This window comes from Phocoena sinus, chromosome 20 (assembly GCF_008692025.1).
Source record: "Phocoena sinus isolate mPhoSin1 chromosome 20, mPhoSin1.pri, whole genome shotgun sequence".
Lineage (NCBI taxonomy): Eukaryota > Metazoa > Chordata > Mammalia > Artiodactyla > Phocoenidae > Phocoena > Phocoena sinus.
In genome coordinates, this window is record NC_045782.1 from 14,208,270 (window position 1) to 14,221,562 (window position 13,293).

Genomic DNA, 13,293 nt, shown 5'->3' on the forward strand with positions numbered 1-13,293 from the left:
CAGACATACGCCCCGGCTGGAGTCTTAAGTCAGAGGAAGGAAAATCTTTTTATCACTGGTCCACCCAGAGGGAGCACCTCTTGTAAACTGTTAGGCCAGAGGGAATGCTAGTTCCTAATCTGAATCAAGGTGCTCTACGTGCTAGAGTGCCCTTAAGGATAGAGGAGACAGAGCACAGAAATAAAAATCACTCCCTGGGGAAAATCCAGTGCATAGAGCACACCTGGCAGGGTGATTGAAGTGGGTCTGGGGGGAAGACGGGATTGGGGCCAGCTCTAAAGCAACTCTGGGGGACTTCCCTGGTGGCGCAGTGGTTAAGAATCCGCCTGCCAATGCAGGGGACACAGGTTCGAGCCCTGGTCCAGGAAGATCCCACATGCTGCGGAGCAACTAAGCCCATGTGCCACAACTGCTGAGCCTGCGCTCTAGAGCCTGCGAGCCACAACGGCTGAAGCCCGCACCCCTAGAGCTGTTCTCCGCAACTAGAGAAGCCACTGCAATGAGAAGCCCACACACTGCAAGGAAGAGTAGCCCCCTCTCTCTACAACTAGAGAAAGCCCACGTACAGCAACAAAGACGCAACGCGACCAAAAATAAATAAATTAATTAATTAAAAAAATAATAAAGCAGCTCTGGGCCACTTGGGTAACCTCCACTGAGCGCATTTGGAACTTGGCACTAGAGTGAAATCTTCAGACTCCAAGTTAAAGGGGCACATAAAAATGTTACTAGCATGGGCAGCAAAAGCATTACCTATGGGAAAAGCAGTCAATCTCTGCTAATGAGTAAGTGTAATTGATCACAACAGACGACTTGATGGCCATTCCAAATGCGCTTTTAGCAAAGCGGACAGTTTTTTTCATTGAAATGCAAGCTCACCTAGATAAGATCTAATAATGGAGATTTTGGAAGAATCCCAGCATCAGTGATTTCTTTTTTTTCCTCTTTCACTGAGCAGGAAGGCATCTTAAGTTCCTGGTCACAGCTTGACCCAATCAGATGACAATTTATGCTTTCCCTATGGCTGAGGAGACCGTGACAGTCCCTGGGGCAGCAAAGGATCAGTCACAGGACAGCCCACACCCTTATCTGTCCTTTCCTCCTTAGCCCTTTTCCCACTCCCGACCTATGGGGAGCTGGGTGGCTGGAAGACACATTCATTTCAATGCAGTCGGGCTTCCCTGGTGGTACAGTGGTTAAGAATCTGCTTGCCAATGCAGGGGACACGGGTTCGAGCCCTGGTCCGGGAAGGTCCCACATGCTGCGGAGCAACTAAGCCCATGCACCACAACTACTGAAGCCTGCGCGTCTAGAGCCTGTGCTCCCCAACAAGAGAAGCCACTGCAATGAGAAGCCAGCACACCACAACGAAGAGTAGCCCCCGCTCGCCGCAACTAAAAAGAAAGCCTGAGCGCAGCAACGAAGATGCAACACAGCCAAAAATAAATAAATTAATAAAATTAAAATTCAATGTAATCATCTACTTATTCAATAAGTATTTATTGAGCACTTACTGTATGCAAGGCACTGTGCTGACCACCGAAAGGGGATTCCACCACAACATGGCTAAGACCGGGTCCTGTCCTCAGAAGAGAGGGCAGATAGGAGAAGCAAGAAAATGACAGGAGTGCCAAGTGGAGGTCCCAGCTCACTCCAACAAGCACTTAATCCTTCTGGGCTTCAGTTTCCTCCTTTATCAAATGAAGGCACTGCTCTAGACATGATCTCTGGGCACTAGGCCAGCTCAAAAACTCTATGATTCCAAGCCCTCCCCTTCCCACTCAGGCTCCTAGGCGCCTAGGAAGCTGACAGATCAGGTGGTGCCTCCTAGGAAGGGGACAGTCAGCAAAGGAAGCGGGTGGTGAGGATTATCATGTACCTCTCCCACAGTGAGGGGTTCTTTCATTTTGGCCAGAACACAAGGTACAGGCTGGAGAAGATGAGCGATAAGTTCAGAACATTAAGTGGAAGATTTAGACTTCCACATCAAGGAATCTGGAGGAAATGGGAACCACTGAAGTTAGTGCAGAGAAGGATACTATCAGTGTGGGTGGCGCAAGGGAATCTCACCGACTTGCAGAGGATGAGTTGGGGTGGGGGGCGGGGAGGGCGGTGATGTTGCAATACAGAAGAAAGGCTGAGGTCTGAAGTGAAAGATTCCTCCCTTGGTCTGGTCGAGCGCATGCATCATCCCCTCATCCCCTACCATCGCCATAGTGCTTATTTTCTTAAACTTGCCCAAGCCGAAATCACTTTGCACCCTCTTTTTTTTTTTTTAAGTTCCACAAGTGCCTTCAAGGTAAACAGGTACATTTTACCTCCCTTCTGCCCAGGCGCCTGAGGTTAAACAGAACCAGCGAGGTGTGCCAGGGAGGGGTGGGGAAGCGGCCAGCAGGCGAGGCCCAGGATACAAGAGGCGGGGATCTAGAGGGGTGCGCCTACCTGCAAAGGAGCCATCCTCGTGGTCGGAGCTGTTGCGGCTGCAGTCACTGCCCCTGTCGGGCGAGCTGTGACTGGGCGAGTCCCGCTCGGGCAGCCCCAGGAACCTCTTGCGCCGCCACGGGGGGAGGGGCTCGCGAGCCCTACGCTGAGGGAGCTCCTCTGCCGCCGGGGGCGAGCCCCGCCCGTCCTTGACCTCTGCCTCTAACTGCTCCAAGTCGCGGCTCCCGCGCGGCTGCCGCCGGCTCCCGAGGATCAGGTGCATCCAGCGATGGGAACTGTACACCCGCGCTGGCTTTTCCGCCTCATCGCAGGTCCCGGGCCGGCAAGGGGTCACAAGCAACTGGCTGGGGGTGAGTTTCTCGTTCAAATCCACCATCTCGAAGTCGTGGTCACTGCTGTCGCCCCCATCGTCCGCGCCCGAGGCGTCCGGCTCGTCATCCTCCGAGCCCCGCCCCGCGCGGGTCCGGGCGGACCGCTCCTCTCCCGGGGCGCTGGGAACTGTGCCATCGTGGCCGGGGGGCGCGCAGTCCTCCCGCGGCCTTAAGAGGAGGCGAGGCTGCAGTAGCTGCTGGTGGATGGCGGCGGTCAAGCTGCGAACAGCGCCCCCAGCCCCCGCCGCCCTGGGCCAGGTGGGAAGGTCCTGGCACAGGTAGGGGGGACTCTCGGCCTTCGCGGCCACCTCCGTGGAGGGGACCGACGGGCCCGGGGCGTCTCCGCCGCCGCCCGCTGCGCCCTCCTCCTCGAGCGGCGCCGGCTCCCCCTCCGGCCCGGCCGGCTCCTCAGCCGAGGCCCCCCTGCTGTCCCCGTCTCCGCCCTCCAGGCGCCCGCAGCCGAGGTCCCGCTCCTCCAGGGCCGCCTGCAGGTAGCCGACTTTGAACTTTTCCTCAGCCAGCACCTGTTGCAGCCACTTCAGGTTGAGTTTGCTGCGCTCCAGCTCGCGCTCCATGTCCAGCACCGAGTCCAGCCGCATGACAGGCGCCTCCTCCCCAGGGAACTCGGCCTGCCAGTGGCGCTCAAAGTCCTGGGGGTCCCACATGCCGGGAGCCCCTTCGGGCCTCCGGGGCCCAGCTCCTCCGCGCGCAGCGGGTTGGTGTCGCGCTCGGCTTTCTCCGCGCTGGCGCAGTGGCCTGCCCTTCACTTCAGCCCCAGAAGAGAATAAGAAAAAATAATAAAGTTTTTCCCCTTCCGCCCTCGTGCCGTTTTTCTTCTTCTTCTTCTGGGTTTCGCCTCCCTGACGTCAGCGGCCACCGGCGGCGGCGGAGGCGGGCGCCTGGGCGCCTGGGCGCCCAAGGCCCGCCCCGGGCAGGACGCGCTTAGCCGGCGATCTGCAGTCCCCGCGCCTTGCCCTGCGCCCCGCGGGCTCCGGTGTCTGGAGAGCCGCGGCGGGGGCGGAGCCTCGCGGGCGAGCTCTGGGTTGCGCCGGCGGCCGAGAGGCTGCGAGAGGGCCTGGCACGGCGGGCCTGCGGTGCTGCCCACTCCAGAGGCGCCGGCGATACTCGAAGCTGGCCGCCGTAGGCCCGGCTCGCACCTTCCTGGCCTGTCGGGCTGCGCCGTTCCCGTGGCCGCCGGCGCACTGCGCGCCGGCTCCCTGCAGCCGAGCGCGGGGCCGCGCGGCCGGGGAGGCGGGAGCGGCGGGGAGGGAGCGCGCAGGGTCGCCCTGGGCCGCAGCCAACCTCCGCCCGCCTGGCCCTCCACAGCCTCGCCTGTCCAGGGTCCGGGCGGCACCTGGGGCCGAGAAGGAAAGGGTGGGGGAAAGGCGATGTGGCGCGGCGGCGAGGGCAGGTGCTGAAGGGCTGACCGGCGGGGTTGTCCTCCACTGGGATTTATGGAGCGCCTTGAACTAACTTGTCCAAAATCACGGAGCTGCTTAATCCAAAGCTGGGGATAAACCTGAGGTCCCACTGTCTGCAGAGAGAGGGCCTGATAAACTGTCTCGCGCTCTCCTCAGGGGGGACCTTGTCGGTGATTCACATTTTCTTCGTTTTAAGGATGTTGGATATTGATCCTGTAAGAGACTAAGTGACTTGGCAGCTGGAAATTCTTCCTGGCCACAATGCCCTTTGGGGACTGGAGCTAAACTCAGCGACCTCTTCTCTCCAGATCCCTGCCACTAGCCGCTCACTTGAACCATGTGAACAGGCCATCCCTCTCCCACCTTCCAATCCCTTTCAGCCTATCCCTCAAGGCTGGATATTGGAAAGATACCAGAAAGTATTTCTTAACCACAAATGAGATAGTGTCATGCTTCTGTTCAAAACCCTCCGGTGGCAGGGACTTCCCTGGCGGTCCAGTGTTTGGGGCTTCACCTTCCAATGCAGGAGGTGCGGGTTCGATCCCTGGTGGGGGGGCTGGGATCCCACATGCCTCGCGGCCAAAAAAAAAAAAAAAAAACACCAAAAACATAGAGCAGAAGCAGTATTGTGGCAAGTTCAATGGAGACGTTAAAGATGGTCCACGTCAAAAAACAAAACAAAACAAAATCTTCAAACAAACAAAACCCTCCAGCGGCTCCTCATAACGCACACCTCCAGGATGGAGTCCAGACTCCACTGACAAAGGAGGTCCTCCCACATTTGGTCCCTGCCCACCTCTCTGCCTTTCTCCTAGGCTTTAGCCTTACCAGCTCCCTGCTGCCTGGGGGACACCAACCCTCCTTTAAGGCCCAGCTCCACCTATGAGAAAACTTTTCCGGCCCCTCTCCCTACTCTTTGTGTCACACTCCATCGTGTATGTGTCTTTATCTTTGCCCTTGTTCCACTTTATGGCAATTATTAGTGACATCTTTTGTTTCCCTTTCTCATAGCTGCTCTCAAGGTCAGGGATTGTGTCTTTTCCAGTATTATATTCTTGCTGCTTCTTGGAGAGTGTGACTGACAGATAGCTGATAATTGTTGAATGAAATGAATGAATGAATGAATGAACAGGCAGATGACCGAATCCTCACCTTGCAGTTCCTGCTTCGCTGCTCCAGTTGTGAATCACTCTGGGCTGGGAGCAGATGCGCTTCCCACAGACACTTCTCAACTCTGGAATTTCCTTCCTTGACAAAGTCTGTGTTTACTCACTTTCCCAATATCCCTTCTTCCTTTTTCTTTCTCTTTTCTTTTTCTTCCTTTCCTTCCTTCCTTCCTTCCTTCCTTCCTTCCTCCCTCCCTCCCTCCCTCCCTCCCTTCTTTCCTTCCTTCCTTCCTTCCTTCCTGCTTTTCTTTTTAAATTTGGTGTGCCACTGGTATGACTCATCTCTGTTTGTCTTTGTGCTCGATTGCTATGGAGAAATGGATATGTTTTAAAAAACATTAGTTGCGTATTCCCCAGCTTGTGTGATTTCTCAGTCCTTTACCTAGTCCCTTAAGCTGCTCTCTCTTCCACCTTTGCTTCATATTTTGAAGAGATTCTCCCTACCTCCCTAGAGGCCACCACCATCTTTGTCTACTGGGAGGGATTGAGGTGCTCCCAATGCCTACAGCCAGCCAGTGCAGGGGTATTCCATCAAGCGGAGTCCACAAGCATCTTGGCCTCTGTTAAGATTTCAGAATGGGGGAGAAATGCAGCACAGCAGACATGGATAACCCCAGTCAACAGTGTATTGATTGGAAGATGTTTCCATATGTATATTTAAATGCACAAAGGAAAAAACCCTGTAAGTTACTATGAGCATCCATTTCTGAATTTGTAATTTCCCTGGGAGGATAGTTTCAACTCTGTCCTTTAATTAAAGCAGCAGTATGATTCCCTTTTTGTCCAAGGAAGCTGTTACCAATACCACTAATTTTTTCCACGAGGACCAATATAGCCAGAAATGCCAGCATTCATCATCTGTAAACAGATCCCAGGAGCAACCTTCATTGTCTCTAGCTGGTCGATAGTTCAGCTTTATTACTTGGCTTTGGGTCATCATGGGGGCAGGGATAGAGTGGCTGACATTTATTGAGTCCACACTTCTAGTGGCCACGCATCTTTGATCTCATCTAATTTCAACAACAACCCTGTAAAGAAGGTATTATTGTCAAGATAGTGAGAGAGAGAGAGAAATGGAAGATCAAAGAGGTTAGAGGTCACACAGCTAATTTTCTGGAGTCTAAAGCTCAGTAGCTTTGCAAGGGCTTGGCCCAGGTGCATCTGGTCATTAGCATTTATTCATTCAATAAATATTTGTTGAGCACCTATTAAGCTCCAGAGCCTGGCAAGTAAAGTTTAAACTTTGTAACCTGGCATATCAGACTCTTCACAATGGATCCTCTGACCCCAGCTTACTTGTCCAACCCCATTTCTTGAATTTCTTCTGCTTGCTGCACCCATTCAGGCCCCCAATCTGAGTCACCCACAGAGAAGATGCCTTTTCTGTTCTGTGCCACCTCCCTTTGGCCCATCTTGGATTTCTGCGGCAGCTGCAGTGGACAGTTCCCAAGGGCTGCTGGGGTCTCACCTCAAACACCCACCCCTACTACTCTCCACTCTTCTGTCCTAGGGTTTTTCTCAAGCATCCCAGATGAAAGCTTCTATGGGGGGAAGTTATTCCGGGGCATCCCATGGCCAGTGGAAATGGAAGTTGGTTAATAAATGCCGCAGGCTCCTGTCTTTGGAGGGCCTGAGGTATATTCTGCATGGTTGCTCAGTGGTCTCCAAGAGGAATGGCCCCCACTGTTCACAGTGGTAATCAATCCACAATGAGCTCTCTATTGGCTTTCCCTTCTTGTCTGTCTCCCTCTCCCTCACTCCTGCTTCCTGGAATAATCTCCTGACTAAAATACTTGTACCGGGTCCTTGTGTCAGTCCCTGCTTTGCCCCTCTGGTCCCCCCACTAAGACACCCTCCAGCCTCCCCACACCCTCTCTGATAGCCCCACAAGGCGCTTCACCGTTCCCCCAATTACTCCCCCATCTCTCTTGTCTTCCTTTGCCATGTTGCTTCCTCCTGTGTGAAAGGATGAGATCCCTTTTCACCTGCCCAAGCCCAGCTCACCTGTGACATCCTCTCTGAAGCCTTCCCTTCCCCAGGTCCAGTTAGGCATGCTTGTCTACAGAGGGATTTAACTTAGTCACGCCACATTGTAATTAGTTCCATGGCTCCTTGAGGAAATCCTGGCTCCAGCCAGCTGGTACCTCTTATTCCTCCTACTGCCACAGCCCCTGACACGGTGCCAGAGTCAGTGCCTAGTACATGTCTGCTAAGGGAATAAATGAATGATGAATGAGTGAGTGGACTCTTTACACCATAACCTCACGCTATCTTAAATCAGGACCACCCTCACCCAAAGGAAAAGTGGGAAGACACCTCTGAGCTCATGCTGTCAGGAACTCTGCTTTTTACAAAATTCCTTTAGATTAACAAGCAGCCTCTATGGAAATACAAAATGTGACTATCAGTCATTCACACTTCAGAGTGAACTGCTTCTCCCTTGCTTTTTCCAGAGTTATCTGAGGTTCGTATTAGAGGGCTGGGAGTTTGGACTAGGAAGGAGAATGGAAGCAGAGTGCAGCCGGAAGGAGAAGGGTAACCTGGGGAGGACTGGGCTAGGATGAGGCCTGCATCTTTGAGTGCTAAAGGTGTGAACACAGAAAAAAGGCCCCTCTTTTGGGGGACCCTCTCTACCAGGCTTGCTTCCTCTAATGCAGGAGTTCTCCTGAGTACAAATTAGAATAACCTGGGGGAGCAATTAAGACTATTCAGCCTTGGACTTGCTTCAATGCCAATTCATCCAGAATCTCAGGAATGGGACCCCACATCGGTATTTTCTTTTCTTTTTTTTACCTTTATTGAGGTATAATACAATAGGTTCATTTGTTTTAAGTATGCAGTTTGATGAATTTTGGTAATTGCAAACCATCATGTGTGTAATCTCCACATTAAACAACATACAGAATAGCTCCATCACCCTCAAGAGTTCCCTCCTGCTTTTTTGCAGTCAACCCCTTTTCCTGACTCCCAGTACCAAGCAATAATTGGTTTCTATATTTTCTGTCACTATAGTTTTGCCTTTTCTAGATTTTTGTATGAACGAATGTATCTTTGGTGTTTGATGCTGAAGTTCAGTGTCCTATTTTTGAGTTTCATCTGTTATGTGTATTTATATTTCATTCCTTCCCTCCCTCTCCCCACAGGGTCAAGTGAATAGGCATTTTAATGTACTTTGTCACGTTCAACCCCCATCACAGTGCTGTAACAGAAGTATTATCACCACCTTGCAAATAAATAAATTATGGTTTGATGAGATTGAGAGAGTTGGTATAAATTACCTCCTTTTTATTGTTGAGCAGTATTCCATACTATGAATATATCCCTATTTGTTTATCCATTCTCCAGTTGCTGGCCATTTGGCTGTCTTTTTGTGGACATAGTTTTCATTTCTGTTAAAAAATACTAATACATAGGAATAAGATTATTGGGTCGATGACAAATATATGTTTAACTTTATAACATCCTGCTAGGGACTTCCCTGGTAGTCCAGTGGTTAAGACTCTGCCCTTCCAATGCAGGTGGCACCAGTTTGGGGAACTAAGATCCCGCATACGGCTCAGCCAAAAAAAAAAAAAGAAGATACTGCTATGTAATATTTTCCAAAGTGGCTGTACCAGTACCATTTTCCATTACCATCAGCAATGTCTGAGAGTTGCATTGCTCTACATCCTTGTCAACACTTAGTGATGTCAGTCTTTTCATTTTAGCCATTTTAGACGGTGTGTAATGGTATCTCATCATGGTTTTAATTTGTATTTCCCTGATGACTGGTGATGTATAGCATCTTTTCATGTGCTTTATGGCCATATGTACATCTTCTTTGTGAAGAATCTATACAAATCTTTTGTTAATTTTTAATTGGATGTTTGTCTTCTTATAATTGGGTGGTAATAGTTCACATATTCTTTATTCAGACCTTTTGTCATATATGTTTTGCAAATAATTTTCTCCTAGTCTGTGGCTTGCCTTTTCATTTTCTTATCTGTAACCTTTGAACAGTGAACATTTTAATTTTGATGAAGTACATTTTATCAATTTTTTAATAGTTTGCACTTTTTGTGTCCTGTTTAAGAAATCTTTACCTAACCCAACGTCACAAAGATTTCTCCAATCTTTGGAGTTTTCCTCTAGAAGTTTAATGGTTTTAGATCTTATGCTTCAGTTTCTAAGCCACTTTTAATTTTAGGGTATGACATAGGATAAGGGTAGAGGTTATTTTTTTTCCATGTGGATATCTAGTTGTTGCAGCACCATTTAGTAAAAAGACTCTTTTCCCTATCAAATTACTTTGGCAGCTTTGTAAAAAAAAAAAAAAAAAAATCGGTTGACCATAAAAGTATGGATCTATTTTTAGACCCTGTTCTGTTCCATTGATATATATATCTATCTTCATGGCAATACTTTACTGTCTTGATTACTGTAGTTTTATAGTAGGTTTTAAATCAGATAGTGTAAGTCCTCTCACAGTCCTTCTTTTAAAAAAATTGTTTTGGCTATTTCTAGGTCCTTTGCCTTTTGATATACATTTTAAAATCAGCTTGTCAATTTTTCAGAAAAGTCTGTTTGGGTTTTGGTTGGGATTTCATTGAATGTGTAGATAAATTTGGAGAGAACTGCCATCTTAACCATATTAAGTCTTCCAAACTATGAACACAGTGTATCTCCCCATTCATTAATATCTTCTTCAATTCCCCTTAGCAATAGTTCAAGTTTCAGTGTGTAGGTTTGCACATCTTTTGCTCAGTTTTGAAGTATTTTATTTTTCTTGATGCTATTTTAAATAGAGCTGTTTTTGATTTCATTTTCTAATTGTTGATTGCTGGTATATAAAATTACAATTGGTTTTTGTACATTGATCTTATATCCTGAGACGTCACTAAACTTATTCATTAGTTTTAGTAACTTTATTGTAGATTCATTATGGGTTTTTACATTTTTGTTTTGTTTTATTGAGATACAGTTCACATGCCATAAGTCTTGTCATTTTAAAGTGTACAATTCAGTGTTTTTTTGTATATTTTCTCACTTGTATAACCATCACTATCATTTATTTTCAGAATACTTTCATCACCCCAAAAGAAATTTTTGCATCTGACCTCTTTCACTAAACATAATGTTTTCTAGGTTCATCCATATTGTAGCATGTTTCAGTACTTCATTCCTTTGTATAACTGAATAGTATTCCATTGTATAAATATACTACATTTTGTTCATCCATTCATCAATTGATGGCTATTGGGTTGTTTACACTTTTGGCCTATTATAAATAATGCTGTTATGAATATTCATGTACAAGTTTTAGTGTAGACATATGTTTTCATTTCTCTCTGGTCTATACCTAGGAGTGAATCATATGGCAACTTTATGTTTAACTTATTGAGGAACTGCCACACAGTTTCCCGAAGTGGCTGCACCATTTTAATTCCAGCCAGCAATGTATGAGGGCCCCAAAATTTTCCACATGTTCATCAATACTTATTATTTTCTGTTTTTTTAAAATCATAGTCATCCTAGTGGATATGAAGTGATATTTCATTGTGGCTTTGGTTTATTTACATTTCCCTAATGATTAATGATATTGAATGTCTTTTCATATGCTATTGGTCATTTGTATATCTTCTTTGGAGAAATATCTATTCAAATCCTTTACCCATTTTTCAGTTGGTGTTGTCTTTTTATTGTTGAGTTGTAAGAGTTTTCTTTTTGTTTTTTTTTTAGTATATTCTGGATACTAGACCCTTATCAGATATATAACTTGCAAATATTTTCTCACATCCTGTAGATTGCCTTTTTACTTTATAGTGTTCTTTGATGCACAGAAATTTAAAATTTTGATGGAGTGCACTTTATCTATTTTTTCATCGGTTGGCTGTGCTTTTGGTGTCATATCTAAGAAACCATTGCCTAACCCAAAATAATGAAGATTCACCCTGATGTTTTCTTCTAAGAATTTTGTAGTTTTAGCTCTTCTATTTAGGTCTTTGATTCATTTCAATATATGGCTTGAGATAGGGGTCCAACTTTATTCTTTTTTTCTCCCCAGCTTTATTGATACATAATTGACATTTGAGTTTAAGGTATTCAATATGATGATTTGATACACATACATATTGTGAAATGATTACCACAATAGGGTTAGCTAACACCTCCATCCCCTCACATAATTGCCATTTCTTTCCTCATAGTGAGAACATTTAAGATCTACTACTCTCTTAGCAACTTTCAAATATATAATACAGTGTTGTTAACTATAGTCACCATGCTGTACATTAGATGCCCAGAACTTATTCATCTTATAATTAGAAATTTGTACCCTTTGAGCAACATCTACCCATTTCTCTCACTCCCCAGCCCCTGGCAACCACCATTCTACTCTGTTTCTATGAGTTCAGCTTTTTTAGAATCCACATATAAATGAGATCATACAGTATTTGTCTTTCTCTGGCTGACTTATTTCACTTAGCATAATACCCTGAAGGTCTATCCATGGCAGGATGTCCTTTTTCCCATTGTGTATATATGCATAATGGAGTATTATTATTATATAATAATAAAATTATTATTCCATTATTATTATTAATGGAATATTATAATATATATAATTATATATTACATCTTCTTTATCCTTTCATCTGAAGATGGACATAATATTGTTTCCATATCTTGGCTATTGTGAATAATGCGACAATGAAAATGGGAGTGCAGATAGCTCTTCAATACAGTGATTTCATTTCTTTTGGTTATATAGCCAAAAGTGGGACTGCTGGATCATATGGTAATTCTATTTTTAATTTTTTGAGGAGCATCCATACTGTTCTCCATAGTGGTTATACAAATTTACATTCTTAAATAGTGCACAAGGGTTCCCTTTTCTCTACATCTTACAACACTTGTTATCTTTTGTCTTTTTGATAATAGACAGTCCAAGAGGTGTGACGTAGTATCTTACTGTGGTTTTGATTTGCATTTCTCTGATGCTTAGTGATGTTGAGCACCTTTTCATGTACCTATTGGCCATCAGAATATCTTCTTTGGAAAAATGTCTATTCAGGTCCTTTGCACATTCTTTAATTGGATTATTTGGGGTTTTTTTCCTATTGAGTTGTAAGAGTTCTTTATCTTTTTTGGCTATTAACCCCTTATCAGGTATGTGGCTTGCAAATATTTTCTCTCCATCCATTTTGTTGATTTTTTTTTCTGTGCAGCTGATTTTTAGTTTGATGTAGTCCTACTTATTTATATTTGCTTTCAATGCTTGTGCTTTGGTGTCACATCCAAAAAACTGTTACCAAGACCAATGTCTAGGAGCTTTAACCCTATGTTTTCTCCTAGGAAACACAGTTTTATAGTTACAGGTCTTATGTTTAAGTTTTAAATCCATTTAATCCATTTAATTTTTGTGAGTGGTGTAAGATAGGGGTCCAATTTCCGTCTTCTGCATGTGATGATCCAGTTTTCCCAACACCATTTATTGAAGAGACTTCCTTTCCCCATTGAGCATTCTTGGCTCCCTCGTCAAATATTAGTTGACTGTAGATGCAAGGGTTTATTTCTGGGCTCTCAATTCTGTTTCATTAGTCTATGTGTCTCTTTTTATGCCAGCACCATACTGTTTTGATTACTATAGCTTTTTAATATAGTTTGAAATCAGGAAGTATAATGCCTCCAGTTTTGTTCTTCTTTCTCAAGATTGCTTTGGCTAACTGGGGTCGGTTGTGTTTCTATACACTAACAAAAAAAAAATCTGATCCTTTTTCATTCCATAGATCAGTTATATGACATTCACTTTTGAAGGAAATTTCTGCGCAGCCAGTGTCTGCAGTTGTATTTTGTTCTCTTCCCCCAGCTTTATAACTAGAACAGCCAGATGGAAGAGATGCATAGGGTAAGTGT

At 45.8% G+C, this 13,293-nt stretch overlaps 2 protein-coding genes across 2 annotated transcripts in view; both read right to left on the minus strand.

The window, feature by feature from the left end:
* ABR (ABR activator of RhoGEF and GTPase) overlaps nt 1-3,638 on the minus strand; it is a 178,727-nt gene extending 175,089 nt beyond the window's left edge. The window contains exon 1 of the mRNA XM_032617583.1: nt 2,443-3,638. Coding sequence (XP_032473474.1) covers nt 2,443-3,478 — 1,036 coding nt within the window. The 5' untranslated portion in view covers nt 3,479-3,638. The remainder of the gene's footprint in view (nt 1-2,442) is intronic.
* Nucleotides 3,639-3,679: 41 nt separating this feature from the next.
* The window catches only part of LOC116745508, a 46,447-nt gene continuing 36,833 nt past the window's right edge, over nt 3,680-13,293 (minus strand). Inside the window, exon 6 of the mRNA XM_032616268.1 lies at nt 3,680-4,167. Coding sequence (XP_032472159.1) covers nt 3,680-4,167 — 488 coding nt within the window. The remainder of the gene's footprint in view (nt 4,168-13,293) is intronic.